This window comes from Panthera pardus, unplaced genomic scaffold (genome assembly GCF_024362965.1).
Source record: "Panthera pardus isolate Hobbes unplaced genomic scaffold, ASM2436296v1 HiC_scaffold_8, whole genome shotgun sequence".
Lineage (NCBI taxonomy): Eukaryota > Metazoa > Chordata > Mammalia > Carnivora > Felidae > Panthera > Panthera pardus.
This window is the reverse complement of record NW_026527013.1, coordinates 129,533,109-129,549,002: the sequence shown is the minus strand read 5'-3', so window position 1 is coordinate 129,549,002 and position 15,894 is coordinate 129,533,109. Positions and strand designations below refer to the sequence as shown.

General features: G+C 36.6%; 1 protein-coding gene across 8 annotated transcripts in view; it reads left to right on the top strand.

Annotated features, from left to right (window-relative positions):
• The window catches only part of IMMP2L (inner mitochondrial membrane peptidase subunit 2), an 882,864-nt gene that overhangs the window by 321,814 nt on the left and 545,156 nt on the right, over window positions 1-15,894 (top strand). Inside the window, exon 5 of one of the 8 annotated variants that reach the window (XM_053898371.1) lies at window positions 6,245-6,275. The exons of the other annotated variants lie outside the window; for them this stretch is intronic. Coding sequence (XP_053754346.1) covers window positions 6,245-6,260 — 16 coding nt within the window. The 3' untranslated portion in view covers window positions 6,261-6,275. Of the gene's footprint in view, window positions 1-6,244; window positions 6,276-15,894 lie in introns of those variants that run through there. 8 annotated transcript variants of the gene reach the window in all.

Here is a 15,894-nt window from a genome sequence, read left to right as displayed (position 1 = left end):
CAACCCTTGTAGTTTAGTATGGGGCAAGTGCTCTCTGTGTATTTGCTATTCCACCACGAAGAATATAACAATGAATTGAACTCGAGTTGAAATAAAACAGAATAAAGATTTTTTTATACTCCTTCATCAATGACATTCGTTTAAAATTTTTTTTTAATGTTTTTATTTATTTTTGAAGGAGAGAGAGAGAGAGAGAGAGAGCGAGCATGAGTGGGGGAGGAGCAGAGAGAGAGGGAGACACAGAATCCGAAGCAGGCTCCAGGCTCTAAGCTGTCAGCACAGAGCCCGATACGGGGCTCGAACCCACAAACTGTGAGATCATGACCTGAGCCGAAGCCAGATGCTCAACTGACTGAGCCACCCAGGCGCACCATCAATGACATTCTTCAGTTAAACTGGCTGTTTGTTGTTTTGTTTTAATGCATGTGCATGGCAGTGAAGAGTACAATGATGACTAATACAGTTTGGTGCTGTGGCCCTGATTTATTCTAAAGTAATAGCAATTCTCCCATCAGTGCTTTCATACCATCTGTGCAAATATCTGTACAGAAAAAAGGGCAATTAACATCTTAGTGTTATTATGAAAATAATTTTGCCCTCACAGGTTCCTGTAAGGTTCTCAGGGACCCTAGAAGTCCGTGAGCTCACTTGAAGAACTACTGTTTAAGGAAAGCAACAGCTCTTGGCATTCTTCATCATGTAATCTCCTTCAGCTAGTGTCTACTGTAATTTTTGCACACAAATTTCAATTACGATCCAATTTAGTCCCAGAGCAATTTTGGAATAAAATACTTCAGACACCTTTCTTCAACTTCCTTGAATAATCCTACTTTGAACAGAGCTCCTTCCTAAAATATCATTAACAGTTGTTTATATTCTCGGAGAAATTTTCCTTTGACAGATATACTTACTCATGTACAAGCCACAACTTGTTGAGGTTACCAACTTAACTACTCTTATCTCTTTGTTTCTGAGAATTTTATCGTATTTATTTTGCCAGCACATTTTTTAGTTCCTAGAGGATCAGAATAATGGCAATCACCCTTTGTGGTTTTTGAATGGTTTATCATTCACGAAGCACTTCCACATGCATCATCTCTCCCCAGCTCACACCATTCCTGTGAGGTTGGCAGGACATTGTCATTTTCTCCACATGAGTAATCCCAGGTTGTGAGAGGGGATGTGGGTTGCCTAAGGCCACAAGGAGTGAGTGATAGATCGGAACTGAGATGCTCTGTTTTCTATCTCTAGCGTCCTCCACTGTAGAGCACTATTGCTTTTCTTGTAACAATTTAAAAAGGCATTTCATACTGTTTTCCCTAGTCTAGGCAGCACATTTCTCTTATTTCCTATCACATGATGCCTGCATAGGCTGCTGACTTAGATAAAAATACCATACAACTGAAGGAATAGCAGCAACCCATAGGAGCTGTAGGCTCAGTGAAGGCCCGATACTGCTCACAATTCTGCTATAAACATGGAGGTTAATACCTTTTTAACCTTAATAAATATCAGCCAGCCCAGGTACAAAATTTTCAGCTGCAAGGAGAACTGCAGGAAACAATTTAAATAAACCCTACAGTCAATATGAGGCAAAACAATACAGAGAATGGGGATATGCTGGGTAATTAAGCATGTTACAAAGTAAAGTTGACTGACTAATCTATAATCATATGCTGGGATTAATAATACAAAGGGCTGAAGTACATGGTGAGAATTAAAAAAGGTTTCGAGGAGTTTACAATAGCAAGGAGTGTTTGCATATTGTAAAAATTAATTAAACATTAGTTTATTATATTTCTTTGTGGTATTCCTTTTTGGCCAGGAGGGTTGAATTGAGCTTCCTAGAGTTTACTTTGCTTAATTAGAATTAAAACAAAATTGTTAGATAGCATTTTTGAAACACTGCAAATGGTAAGAATAACCATCCATGTAGCCACCATCCAGTGTTATCATATTTTAACATCTTGCTATATTTGCCGTTTTTCTTAAATAAAATATTTTGAGACAATTGAAGCTCCCCATGTGCCTCTCCTGAGGCTGTACTGGTCACTCTGCCAGAATTAATTATTAGTCTGAATTCATTGTTCAGTTTTCATAATGCTTGTTTTTCTGTTTGGCACATAAAATGATAAATGTATAGTACTTTTTCATGTTTTAATACTTTATGAAATTTGGTGAATTTTGCAGCAGTCTTTCCCCCCTCGGTGTTGCTTTTGAGTTTTCCCATATCAACATGTGTAGCTCTGATCTAGGTGTCCAATGCATAGTGTTCATTGACTATGCCATATTTCATGTATACATTCTACTATTAATGGCAATTTAGATCATTTCTTATAGCAATACTTGGAAGAAATGTCCTAACAGACATTCTTATGTTTACTTCTTTGTGTGCATGGAAGGTATATACCTGTAAGTATACCCTTAATGCATAGAACTATAGGTACATGTCTGGGGTGTATGCTTGTTCAACTGCAGTCATCACTGCCAATTTTTTTTTTTACTTTGAAAAACTGTGCTTTTACTTTTGATCTTGAAGCCATTTTTAAGTTAAAGAAAACTTGTAACAATAGTATAGCATTTACCCATATTTTTTAAAAATGTAGCATTTTGTTAAAATTATAATATTTGTCTGAAATTATGTGTCTATGTGTATGTGTGTGTAAACTATATTTTCCCAACCAGAACCATTTGAACGTAGGTTGCATGGATCATGCCTCTTCACTTTCTGGTACTTCACTGTGTCTTTCGTAGGACTGGGGACATTTTTTTCCCCCCAGAGTAGGTTGATGTGTTATATTTAGCTGTCATGTCTCTTTTGACTTTTTTTTTAACCTGGTAAATTCTTCAGCCTTTCTTTATCTTTTATGACATTGACATTTCTAAAGAATCAAGGAAATTATTTTATTAAGTGTTTCTTAATTTGTATATCCCGTGCTTTCTCATGATTAGATTCAGATTATGCATTTTTGGCTGAAATGAACATTAGTCATGAAATGAACATGTCCTTCTCAAAGAACTGTTCCTTATTGTTGACATTATTTTGATTATTTGGTTAAAGAGTCATTCAGTTTCTCTACTGTATTTACTTTTATTCTTTTCTAAACTAATAGGTATTTGTAAGGGAATACCTTGATATGTTATTAATACCCTGTTTATAATCAAACCTTCCCCCCTTAGATTTTGCGCCTGTTGATGATTGCCTGAATCACTTTTTAGTATTGTAGTTGCACAAATGTGATTTTCTAGCTTCATCATTCCTTTGTTCTTTCTACGTTAAGTGATACCATTCTTTAGTAGAACCTGAAGAAATACTGTGAGCGTGAATTCATAAAATTCTTTCTCTATTAGCCATATATTGGCCTGTGAGAAAGTTAAAATGATATGCCCATTGCCTGAATCAATCTAAAACTACTCTAAGGTCACTTACCTTTTTCAGATTTATACCTCATTTACTTCCATTAAGGATTGGAGGAAGCTTTTTAAAAAATTCCACAATCCATTAAGGATTGGAGGAAGCTTTTTAAAAAATTAAACATGATAAAAACAGGACAAAAAGGGTTAAAACATACAATTAAAGTTCTGTTGTATAGAATAGAACATGTAGTGTTGTTTACTTACTGCAGTTGAACATTTATTTCATATCACAGAAAATTGGCAGCTAAGGCAAAAAGACGAACATTTAATTAGATGTGATTTCGGTGTCTCATAAGGTAAGGCATCTATAAGAGCTTAATAAAAATATGGAAGCAAGAATAAAGACTTAGGGCGGCTGGGTGGCTCAGTTAAGCATCTGACTCTTGACTTTGGCTTATGTCATGATCTCACTGCTTGTGAGACTGAACCCTGCATCAGGCTCCACACTGTCTGTATAGAGCCTGCTTGGGATTCTCTCTCTCCCTCTCCCTCTCTACCCCTTCCCTATTTGTTCTTTCTCTCTCTCTTTCTCTCTTTCCCTCTCAAAATAAATAAACTTAAAAAAAAAAAGAATGAAGATTCAATTTGAATGACATGTAACTTAATGCCAAGTCATCAGGAGGGCAATTTTTTGTGTTAAACTAACTCTTTACTTAAAACTTATGCCGTGGCAAAAACAACAGCTCAAACCAGTGCAAACTAAATTTAGAACTTTTGTTTAAGGTTTAGGGTTCTAGGTTCCAACTCCAGATATTTTGGTTCACCAGGTCCTGGGAAAGGCCTGAAAATCAGTGTATTTGAGAAACCGTGCCTCTAACAACAATAACACCACCACCACCACCAACAACAACAAATAGTTGTGATTTATTGTTATTGGGTCAGTATTCCAGACTCTATAAAGAGGCTTAAAATTCTTTCAATAGTCTGGTATTTAAAGTACAATAACTTATGGGCACCTGGGTGGCTCAGTCAGCTAAGCATCCAAGTTTGGTTCAAGTCATGATCTCACAGTTCATGAGTTCAAGCCCCGCATCAGGCTCTGTGCTGACAGCTCAGAGCCTGGAGCCTGCTTCAGATTCTGTGTCTCCCTCTCTCTCTGCCCCTCCCTCTACTCACACCCTGTCTCTGTCTCCCCAAAGTGAGTAAACATTAAAAAAAAATTAAAGAAGATAAAGTACTATAACTTAGAAATTTCAATATAAAAATAATTTGGGATAGTAAACAGCTAAAAAGCTAAAATGAACCATTAGAACCTACATCACCATTTGATTTAGTAAGTCAGCAATGTAGTCTTTTCTGCTCTAGCCTAATCCCCATATATCCTTAATTATTTTCATAACCTCCTTAACCCCTTCTTTAGTTTTAGTGGGTCAACACAGATGACTTTTTAACTTGTGTAGAATATTCTAAGTTACAGAAATATTTGTTATATCAACTTTTAAGCACATCCTTGGGTTTGTTTTTTAGTATTCATTATTTTGTATTAGAAGGGACAGGCCACTGAATTCAAGATTTATTACTCTTTTGCAATAACTGGCTTTAGCCAGAGGCCTAGATTTCAGAACTTCTCATAGGAAAGTAATTTCCGTTGGTGTCATTGCTAACTAAGTGAGTGACTTTGACACACATAGCTCTGGCCTACAACTGGTCACCCTGAAATAATTAATTAGAAACAACAACTATTTTAGTAACTGACTGAATTCCAACCTTACAGTTTATAAACTAGGTTAATTGGATATCTTTCAACAGTAGAGACTTTCACTGCTGTTGGGTTAATGAAAATATTTTAGATCTAGCTGAAGATATAAGCCTTGGACAATTTCTGTTGTTTCTTTTAAGACTGGATAGGTGACATTTTGTTTATGTTTCCTCTGACTTTGAAGTGGAAAAAACTGATAAAACTTCTGAAATTATGCTGAAAGCTCATCCCTTGGTCTCATTAAATGTAGCAAATATAGCATATAATAGCACAGATACATGTGTTCTTGATTTGCAGCTCTTTCAAGAGGAAGACATTTATTTTCGTAAGAAATGTGACATTCATAAGGGATTGAACAGCTTAAAAGGGTGTACAGAGAAATTGGTAGGACTTGTAAAACTTTGGTTTACCAGGTCTGGTTGATGCCGGGTACAAGAAAACTCTAGGACAGGAGCAGAGACTTCGTTCCCAGCTTGGAATATTTGTTTATGTTTGGATATTTATTTATAAAACCATAGAGGTATGGCTAAATCAGCTTCACATGGGGAAAGGTTGGCTAAAGGGAGAAATTTTTTATTATTGTTATTATGTGAAATTTTCTGTCTCCCTTAGAGTCCTTTGAGTTCTACTGGTTATGAAAGTACAACCAGGAGATAGCATTTTCTTTAGCTTACTATTTTGGAAAGAAAAGTGAAAACAAAATCAGAAATACTGTTGCTTCTGAGCTTTCTAAGCACCACATCCTCCCAACCACCCCAAAAGAGATATTGAAGGTCTTCAGTTAATAGTAGAGATCTACACACCCCAAAATCATCAAATTTAGTTTTATATTAAAATGTATGATTTCTAGAGTATGTAGGGATGGTTAATAGTTATTTCCTGTCTAATAGTTTTTCTGCCTTGCATTTGAATTTTACTTGTAATGAGTAGTTTGCAGCTTTATGATTTTGTGGTGAAAGTTTTCCTGCAATTACTGTAATTTGCTGCTAATCAGAGTATAGCTAGCTTTGTTGTTTACAAAGAGAAAAAGGAAAGTGTAAAAAATTTCATTACAACTTTCATTTTGATCAATGGCCATTGGTTAGTTGTCTACCCAGCATCCATTTCCCTTTGCTTCTTTCCTTACAGCACCCTGTTTTCTTGATGAAGCACTCAGCTCTTCTGTAGGCCTAATGCTTCCCAAGGAGCTGAGCCCAGTCCCAGCTTCAGCACCAGGTTTGATGTGTCTCAGGTGAATACCCATCTCTTGTACCTCTAACAGTTTCACATGAAGAGGGTCAGATGATGGCTAAAGCCCACTGATGTTAGGAATAATGTTGCTTTTGTTGTTTTTTGGAGGGGTCTTCTTTATGCTTACAAAGAGAAAGCTTCCAGAACTGGTTCTCTTTCTCTTCTGCTGGGCTCCTGGCTGCATTCTAATACCAAAAGGAAGACTAGCTTTAGGACAAAGATTCACTGTAGATCATAGAGCGGAGAAAAACATTCCCAACCAGGAACATTGTAACTCATGTCTGTGTGTGTGTGTGTGTGTGTGTGTGTGTGTGTGTGTGTGTGTGTGTGTCTGTGTGTGTAAGACAGAGAGAGAATGAGAGAGACCAAAAGATAATCGGTCAATGGGGGAACATCGTGGGTAATAAGAACGTATGTCTTCATTTTTTTTCCCTTTGGAAATTCACAAAGGGAAAATTAAAATGTGCCTTTTGGATTTTTACTTTAAATATCTGTATGAACTAAATCATCTGCATGCATTTAATAAAATGTGTTTTCTCCTGTTCCCCTTCCTCTCAAAGATGTTGTTTTTCTCACTGAAAAATTTCAAAATGCTTATGTGGTTGACTGGATATAAAATCATAAAGCCAAGCCTTCTGAAGTTGAAAGTCTTATTGCCTTACATGATGTTCTTTTCATGATATAGTTTTCTAATATTTGCCTTTTTTAGTGCCTCATAGAGTAGAATTGGACTTCTTATCTTTTGCCCAAAAGATATTTGAATCTGAGAAACTTTTTACTTGCAAATTCCAATTTATTTGAATATCCCCCAAATTAAATTTCAAAGCAATTCTAAAATGTGGAATACACTTTGAACCACTCCCTCTTTTCTGAGGGAAGACAGAAAAGGAGATTTGGTTAGTCCTTCCTGTGATTTCCCATTCTTCTGCCTTGATAGGCACCATTTAAAACAATGCACGTGAAAAGAGAATACCTCAAAGAATATCTGCTTGGGACCTCATGAAAGGAATGTGAGATGAAAAAAATTGGTGATGTGTGACTCCATGCTCTAATGACTGAAAAGATAATTACCACGAGGTATCCAGAGTAATTTAGAGGGGAATTGGAATTTTATAAGAGAAAGCGAAAATGCATTTGTGAAAAAGAGGGACGGTTGGGGGGAAATGTTATTTTAGCCACATATTCTGGCCCTACGTGACATAAAAGAGTATGAATTTCAAGAGGACAATATAAAAGAAATTATAGTAATCAAGATAGGAAATTATTAAGGGATAGGAGAAAATTTCAGCTGAGAGGGAATGTGAAGATTAAGTATAAATTCTAACAGTCTGGTTGACAAGTTGATGAGCACATTTACAGATGAGAAATGTAGAAGGAACAAAAGGATGACTTCAACCATTTTGTGTAAGAGCCAATGTTAGGTTTGTATTAGAAAGAATGAGAATGGAATTTCAGTAGAGAAGTTTCTGAAAAAAGGAGAACAGTAATGTTTTGCCAAAGTTTTCTTGGGAGGTTTCCTTCAAGACTGACATTCTTTTCTTTCATAGGTGCCTATTGGTGGGTGGTTTAATGTTTTCTGTATCTAATTTTTCTTTTATTGTTGAGGGAAATAAGAGGGGAACTCAGAGAGGAGAGATATATATTGTTTTAGGAGGTAGACTAAATGGATGCTTTACTTATTTTGCCTGTTGTATAGAGTAAATTTGATCCTGTGATGTAAAAATGTCTATATTCATAAACTGGAATATCTTCATAATTCCTGTTTGGGAGAAACAACTTGGCTGGCAGTATTAGCTGTACCAACGCTGGCAAAGCACTGGATTTGGGATCTGAGGATTCAGATTCAAGTCTGGGTCTTTTATTTAGCAGCTTTTTGACTTGAGCAAGACACTTAATTACCTTAGGGAGGATATGGTCAGATGCATGCATGGGAGGCTCTCCTGGGAATGGAGTGGCTCGTGTAGGTGATCTGGAAAGTACCTACAATGCTGAGGAAATAGTACTTTTGTTTTCTTTATTTATTTTTGTCTTCATTTTTTTTTTTTTTTTTCTGATACACTTATAATGTCTGTGTGGAGGCAACCATAGCCACTTTGGGCCAGTGGTAAACAGTGAAGAGTGGTGGAGACTGCGACAAATCTGTGTCTGTATGCCAGGACTAGAAAGTATAGTTTTTTACTCAGCTCAAAGTGGTTATTGACATGGGGGATTGCAGGCCTCATTTGCAAGAACTTCTAGTTTTTTGTTCTGTTTTAATTTGTTTTTTAGGAGAAGACTGAAATTTGGATTTCTTATTGAAGTTTCTAATATATATATAGTTTCATATATATACATAAAAGTCTGTTCAAATATATATATATGTGTGTGTGTGTATACATATATATATATACATATAAATATATATACACACATACATACACACATAAAGAGAATATACATACATACATACATACATACACACATACATACACAGAGAGAGCGAGAGCAAGAGAGAGAGAGAGAGAGAGAGAGAGAGAGAGAGAGAGAGAGAGATGCAGTTCATCAAAAAACATTTTTGCCCACACTGTTGTGGGCTGAGCAAAACAAGTCTCTGAGCCAGACGTGGCCTGTGGCTGCACTTTGGGTCTTGTACTTTAAACTCTTTTTCTTAGGTGTGTGTTGAGATCCTGATAAGCTAAATAACATTGCACTAGATTCTTTTTTAAATGTTGAGCAATATTCCAGGAAATTCCTAATGTCCTATATTTTGTTTAGGTAAGCTTTAAACTTTTGCTTAAATTTGAAAAAAAATTACTTTATTGGGTTGAAAATAAACATGCTATTGAAGCACGGGAAGGATTGTAAAGGAGGGGATTATTGATTTGATTTCTTTATTTTTACTGACTTATTACCACAAACTTTGTTTTCAGTGTTTCTTACAGAATTTTCTAAATAAGCAAGAAAAGATATTTTTGGAAAGTACTGTGGACACCAAAGGGTGAAAGATGAAGAGTTTTTATTAAAAAAAAGTCTCTTCAAAATACTATCACTATCTATTTTTAATTGACTTATGTATTTGAAAAAATATGTCTCTGTTCTAAGGGTCACAACCTATTGATCTGTTCTTTCTTTCTTTCTTTCTTTCTTTCTTTCTTTCTTTCTTTCTCTTTCTTTCTTTCTTTCTTTCTTTCTTTCTTTCTTTCTTTCTTTCTTTCTTTCTTTCTTTCTTTCTAGTGTTTATTTATTTTTGAGACAGAGAGAGACAGAGCATGAGCGGGGGAGGGGCAGAGAGAGAGGGAGACACAGAATCTGAAGCAGGCTCCAGGCTCTGAGCTGTCTGCACAGAGCCAGAAGTGGGCTTGAACTCACAAACCCACAAGATCATGACCTGAACCGAAGTCAGGCGGTTAACCGACTGAGCCACCCAGGCGCCCCTATTGATCTGTTTTATGTTGGAAAAACATGGAGACTTATAACTCTTCATTATTTGTGTGATTCAAGTCATTTTTTATACTGTCCCTGGTGTTCTGTGGCCATAGAATTGCAAATTAAGAATAATTTAATTTTGGCCATTTGATTACTTTTTGGTTTTAGAGAAAACTGTAGAAATGGAGGAAACAGCCATGGTTTGAATCAAATTACCCCACAGATGATTGATTTGGGAATGGGCACTTATTTCAAAGATACTCAAGCTCTAGGTCACTGGCCCTGTGACACAGCCTGACTAAAACATAGGAGGAGTTTAGACAGATCAAGAGAAAAGAGTTAACAGTTGAAACAAAGCTGACAGAATGCCACAAAGTAGCAGATGGCCGTGAAACAGAAACTATGGATAGATGAGGAAGAAGATATTATGAGACAGAGATGAAAACATGCAGTGTGAGGGGCGGAAGTGTTCAGGAAGAAGCCAAGGCAAAATAAAATTTCTACTCTGAGAAGGCACACGAAGAACAGCTGAATCATATTAATGGCAGAGCCCCAGAATGCAGATCCATCAACACCCAAGGCTGAGGCCTGTAAGCTCCCTTTCAACTCCTGATCCATGCTTCAGCTTTTCCCAAGGCCCTTTTTGTGGTTATTTCATCACAGGGTGTTCTTTTGGCACTAGGTCTTTGCGCATACTAGTCCTCCTTCTCAAATTACTGCAGTTTTCCCCTTCTCCCTCACATCTCTGCTTCCTCCTTCTTCCATTCCTTCTGCCAGCTCTTAATCATTCAGCAAGTCTCACTCAAGATTTCTTTTCCTCCAAGAAGCTTTGCTGCCCGCCCCCCTCCTTTTTTTCTTTTTCTTTTTTTTTTAAGCCATGGTTCCCATCTTGGGATAAGTTACATCTCAATTTTTTTTTTGCCCCTGCCATTCTTACACTCTCTCAGTTCTCCTTCCCTCCACCATATCCTATGTGTTTATGGCCTTTAAGTCTTGCCTTTTTCTGTGTCAGCTGATACAGTGTTGAGTCCTTGTTATCTCACTTGGATTATAGTTTAGTCCCTAAGTGACTTTTCTAACTCTGGTTCTCCCTATCCAGAATTCCAGATACTTTTTTCATAAAGTGAAGGAGAAAATCCTATCACTGTGCTCAAAAATTATCATGAAACCTCTACTTCATACATAATTAGATATAAATTAATTAAGCCTATTATTGCAAGACTTTCCAAAAGAAGATCCTGGTTTTCTGTCCAATTCTTTGGTTCACTACTCACCTGTCAGGATTTTACGAGGGCACCACATTATGCTGCTTGCTGTTGTGTTCTTCTCAGCATCCTTGTTTCTTCCGTTCTCATCTTCTGGATTTCTTCTTTCCACACTCCCAACAATGTATTTTTTCCAACTGTCATTTAGAGTCATATTTTTCCATTCTGCTATTATGTGCTTGTTTTTTTTTTTTTTTTTTTTTTTTTTTTCCACACATACAGTCTCATGTACAAAAGGAAACAGAGCACACTGATTAAGAGCCCTAGACCTGGTATCAAACTGCTTGAGGCCCAACAGTTCTGTCTCCACCTCTTATGCTCTGGCCTGAGAGGTGTTATATAATCTCTCTTTACCTTAGTGCTGTCCTCTGTAAAAAGAAAATAATTAGTGCCTATCTTGTAGGGTTGATTACTAGGTCGAATGAAAGGATACATGAATACATGACCCATAGGACACTGTCTGGCACATAGTAAGTGCTTCTAAACAAAAAGAAAAGAAAAAGAGAGACTCATCACCAACAATACACTTGAGTAAAGATGTAGTGATTTGGACAATCAAGGCATTCTCTACTCCATTTTGGGCTTGAGTATTAAGGCAATAAACATAGAACCTTTTTAATCTAATTTTGAATAGTTTTCTTCTGGACTTTAAGAATTTCATTAAAGAAATCTCAGTGTAAGGATGGCTACTTTTTCTTAACTGAATTTTCAAGCTCCTTAAAGGTAAGATCTGTACTTATTTTTCCTCATTCAAGCTTTTCATGTCTTTCCTCTCTAATATCACTTCTATTAATGAGAACACCTTTCAAATCATGGTTTAGCTTGTCTAGTTAATTGTGTTTTTCAGGAATAACAGGCTGTATTATAATAATTGGCTAAATGACTAGGTTAAAAAGGAAGGTGAGAGCAAGTTGAAGAAATCATTTTCATTTCAATATGTGACCTCCAGTTGACCCTTGAGAAATGTGCTGTGTGGAATATGCCTAGACAGAAGCACAGGTCAGTCTTAGTTTATATAGTTAAGTATTAAAGGTGAGGTGAGTATTAAAGGTGAGGCACAGACTGTCTCTAATTACATATAAATTTTAAGTGAATTTGGAATAGTGAGTGTGCCATGAAGCAGAGACAATGGTATCAGAGCAGATACCAGATTTTTTTCTCTCCTCCTGGGAAGCTAATTTCAGGCTTCCCCCTCGCCTCTCCTCAACTCCCTCTTGCAACAGTCCCCAACCTCTACAACTACTGTGCTTAGTGGCTGGGATGGCATTTGCACTGCACAGACTGCATTGGGCATCATAACTCACTTGTATATCCAGAAGCAGAAATCTAAATCAAATTAGCTTAACATTTCAAGGGATGGATTCGGAAATTTGGAGGGTGGTTTATCGACTCATCAAGTTGGGAACTCCAGGGGTGAAACTGACCTCAGAGAAACTCCATGTGCTCAGATGCTATTGTCACATTTCCCTCTTCTTCCTCTTTGTCCCATCCTTTCCAACTGTGCTTCTCTATGTTTGTTTTCTCCTATGGGAGGTAACTTTCATATGGGCACACGGTAACCAGTATCTTCAAATATACATAGTCTTACCTCAGTTGCCTAGAAAGAAGACAGTCTTTTTCTCTTGGTGAACATTTATAAAATCCCAGGGAACAATTGAATCGACAGTTATAGCGCCTTTAGAGAAAAACTGGACCAAAGAAAGATTAGTCTAAGGATGTTATGATGTGGTTAATGCCTGCAATTTGGAGTGTGTCCTTTTGATAAATCAATCTCAGTATCTCACAAAGGCTGCTTCCATGCCATGCACTTCCTCTAAGTTGCAACCTTCTATCTACCCTTTCTTAGCACACCATCTTTTTAATTGTCTAAAAACAACCAAGTATTTTTATATAAAATCCTTCGCCATTCTTGTTTTGCCTCTAACATTGCCCTAGGCTTTTAGCCTATTCCTTTTACCTTCTTCTATGATCTTGCTTGAAAAGTGATTTTCCCCTCACTCCTGTATCTTCCACTATTTCCTTTCCTCTGACTAAGTCATTATGCAGAGTTCCCCCCTCTTTCATAATCCCTCCTCAGGTCCCCACGTCTCAACCTTGCCATTCACTATCAGATTTTGCAAAGGGGAAGAAAGTCGCTGTGGAAGTTGTTCCCTCTTACACATGCCCATTCGCCTCTTCCTGCCTTGTGTCCTGCTGTGCTCACCACGTCCACCCCACCCCCACCGCCCGACACCCCGAAATGGCTGCTTTTGCAGGGCCACACATTGTTGAGTTCAGTGGCTTTTTCTTCCTGTTTTTCTTCCATGAACTCTCTTGCATTATTGACCAGCTTTTTCTTCTTAAACCCTTTTTCTTTAGCTTCAGGTTCCCTAGGTCCATCTCCTTCCTCTCCCTCATTGCCTGTTGCTCATATTTTTGCTTGGATTCCTTTTTGACTTTTTATACATTTGAATTTCTAGGTTCTCTTCCAATTTTTTTTTTTGTCTCTGCTTTCTCCCTTTTGATCTTATTTCCCTTTTAAAAAATTTTGATTCTATATTAATAGTCTGCTAAATATTGCTAAATCTATATTTTTCCATCGTAATATTTCTTTCGAGTTCTTCCTTATTTTTAGCTTTCTTTATGTAATATTTTCTTATTTTTAGCTGTTGATTAGCTTTCTTTTCATCGATATCTCACCAGACTTCATCTGCTTTATTTCAGTTAATGTGTATGACCTCCTAGACACAGGATATGTATGACCTCCTAGACTTGGAATCATCATTCTTCTCTTTCCTTTATAGTCATTTATTTTCCCAGTTAGGTCATTTCTGAAAATGTATCCCAAAATAATTTAAATTTAAAATATGACAATACATGTTAATATTTTGGACACAGGAAATAATATGTACAGCCTACCATGTAAATCGTGTTTGTGTATGTGTGTACATATGCAGCATAGTAACAAAATGAAAATCCATGAACCCATTATCCAGTCCAAGAATGAAACCACTGTGTTTTCCAAATTTATTTCTTCCTTTGTGTTCTAATTCGTTTAGGATTTGTGTTTCAATAATCATTTTTTCTCCTTGTTTCATATTATGCTTTAAAAATATATGACATTTCTCTGGCTGGATCATATCCCCTTGATTAAAAAACTTCTCAGGGTCCCCATTAATTTGGAATAAAATAGACTGAGCCTAATGTTCATAGCTTTGTGATCTCGCCCAACCTATGATTCCGACTGTATTTCTATTATTCCCACTGAATCATTCCATGCTTTGAACTCAAAGTGTCTTCCTTCTTTCCTACCTTCTTTCATTTCTTTTCCTGAATAAGCCATTGCTTTATTCTGTCCACACTTTTGCTCCTGTAGTTGCACACTGAAGCCTTCCCTGGGATATTTTCTATCTTATCTCCTTTGGTTAAAATCCAACTCATGGTTTAGGGCCTATCTGAAATGCTCTCATATCCATCAGGACAATCATATATGGTTTCTTTCCTCTGAACTCCTATAGCACCTGTCTGTTATTGTCTTGAAGTACTTATAATTTTCTTTTATTTCCTCATCTCCTTCTCTGATGGCACCAAGTCTTATATATAGAATGAATTTATTATATATATAATTTATTATTATTATTATCATTATTATTTGCAAGGAAGCAGCTAACTTCTGCCTACCTTAAAATTCTTACTCTCCTTCCCTTTCTCTTTTCATCTAGGTAAGGCTAGAGGCTTTGTCCCTATATATATTGTTGGGGGACATATCACAGGATTCTCAAGTTCTAGTATTATTTCCTATTTGACTAATGCTTCAGTTCTCTGAGAAGAAGATTGCTCTTTGTTAATTTGAAGATTTCTTTATGGGGATTCTCACTTCGATATTCATGCTACTATCATGGTACAAGGGCAATTTTTGTTTTCCTTGAGATCTTTCCTTAAAGGGCAGTACTATGATTAAAAATACAAGTATAGGTACATGCAGTATTTCTTATATGTTGACCGGTTGGTGAAACTAGAGAAATGAACAAACTTAAAAATGTGTTATATAAATATATTTAGACACAGAGAAAGAGAAATACTCCCTCCTATGGCAGCGAGAAGACATCTTAATGGACACCTATCTGCCTGGTTGAAGAGGCTTCTACCTAGAGACATCAGAGCAAATTAGATGAATTTTGTAAGATTTTATAGTTTTCAGTTTAGAAACTGAAACAAACCTGGCTTGGAAACTTCAAACTGATGAATAGAGATAGTCACATCATGTTGGAAGAGTGTTCTTTCTTTAAAAAAGAACTTTGTAGTTGTTAAGACAAATGTCCTAACTAAATTTCTAGTAATCCTTATATTAGGGGTTTCTTGTTATGGAAATGCCAAGGCTGAGATAACTTTAGTAAAGATGAGGCAGGGAGGCAAGAACATAATAAACAAAGTCTCAACCAAAAGGAGTTACTTAGAAGAGAGAAAAAGAAGAAGGCATTGATCCCTCACTCCTGGCAGAAAACACCTTGCTTGAAATCTGAAAGGACAGAAGGAACACTTGGCCTTCATTTGCAGATTGGAAAAGCAGGTAGCATGGAGCCTAGAGACCAACACCTGAGTTGGTTCTTTACCTGACTCAAACTCTTAGGTCTGCCTATAACTGTCCTACCCCCTTATTTCTGGGCAGGTTTGTGATGTCATATTTGTGCATTCTATAAAGATAAATGAAGGGAAGTTATTTTATAGTTTGAATACCCTTCTGTATTGTTGCTAGAATAGTCAGGTAATATATTGTTTAGAGACTTGTCTAATACAATTAGATCTTCTAAAAAGTCATTTGCTCTTAAAGGCTGATTGAACCATACTTTGTGTTATTATAGCAAGGCAACTTTTCCTGATAAAAATGGTAATTATTTA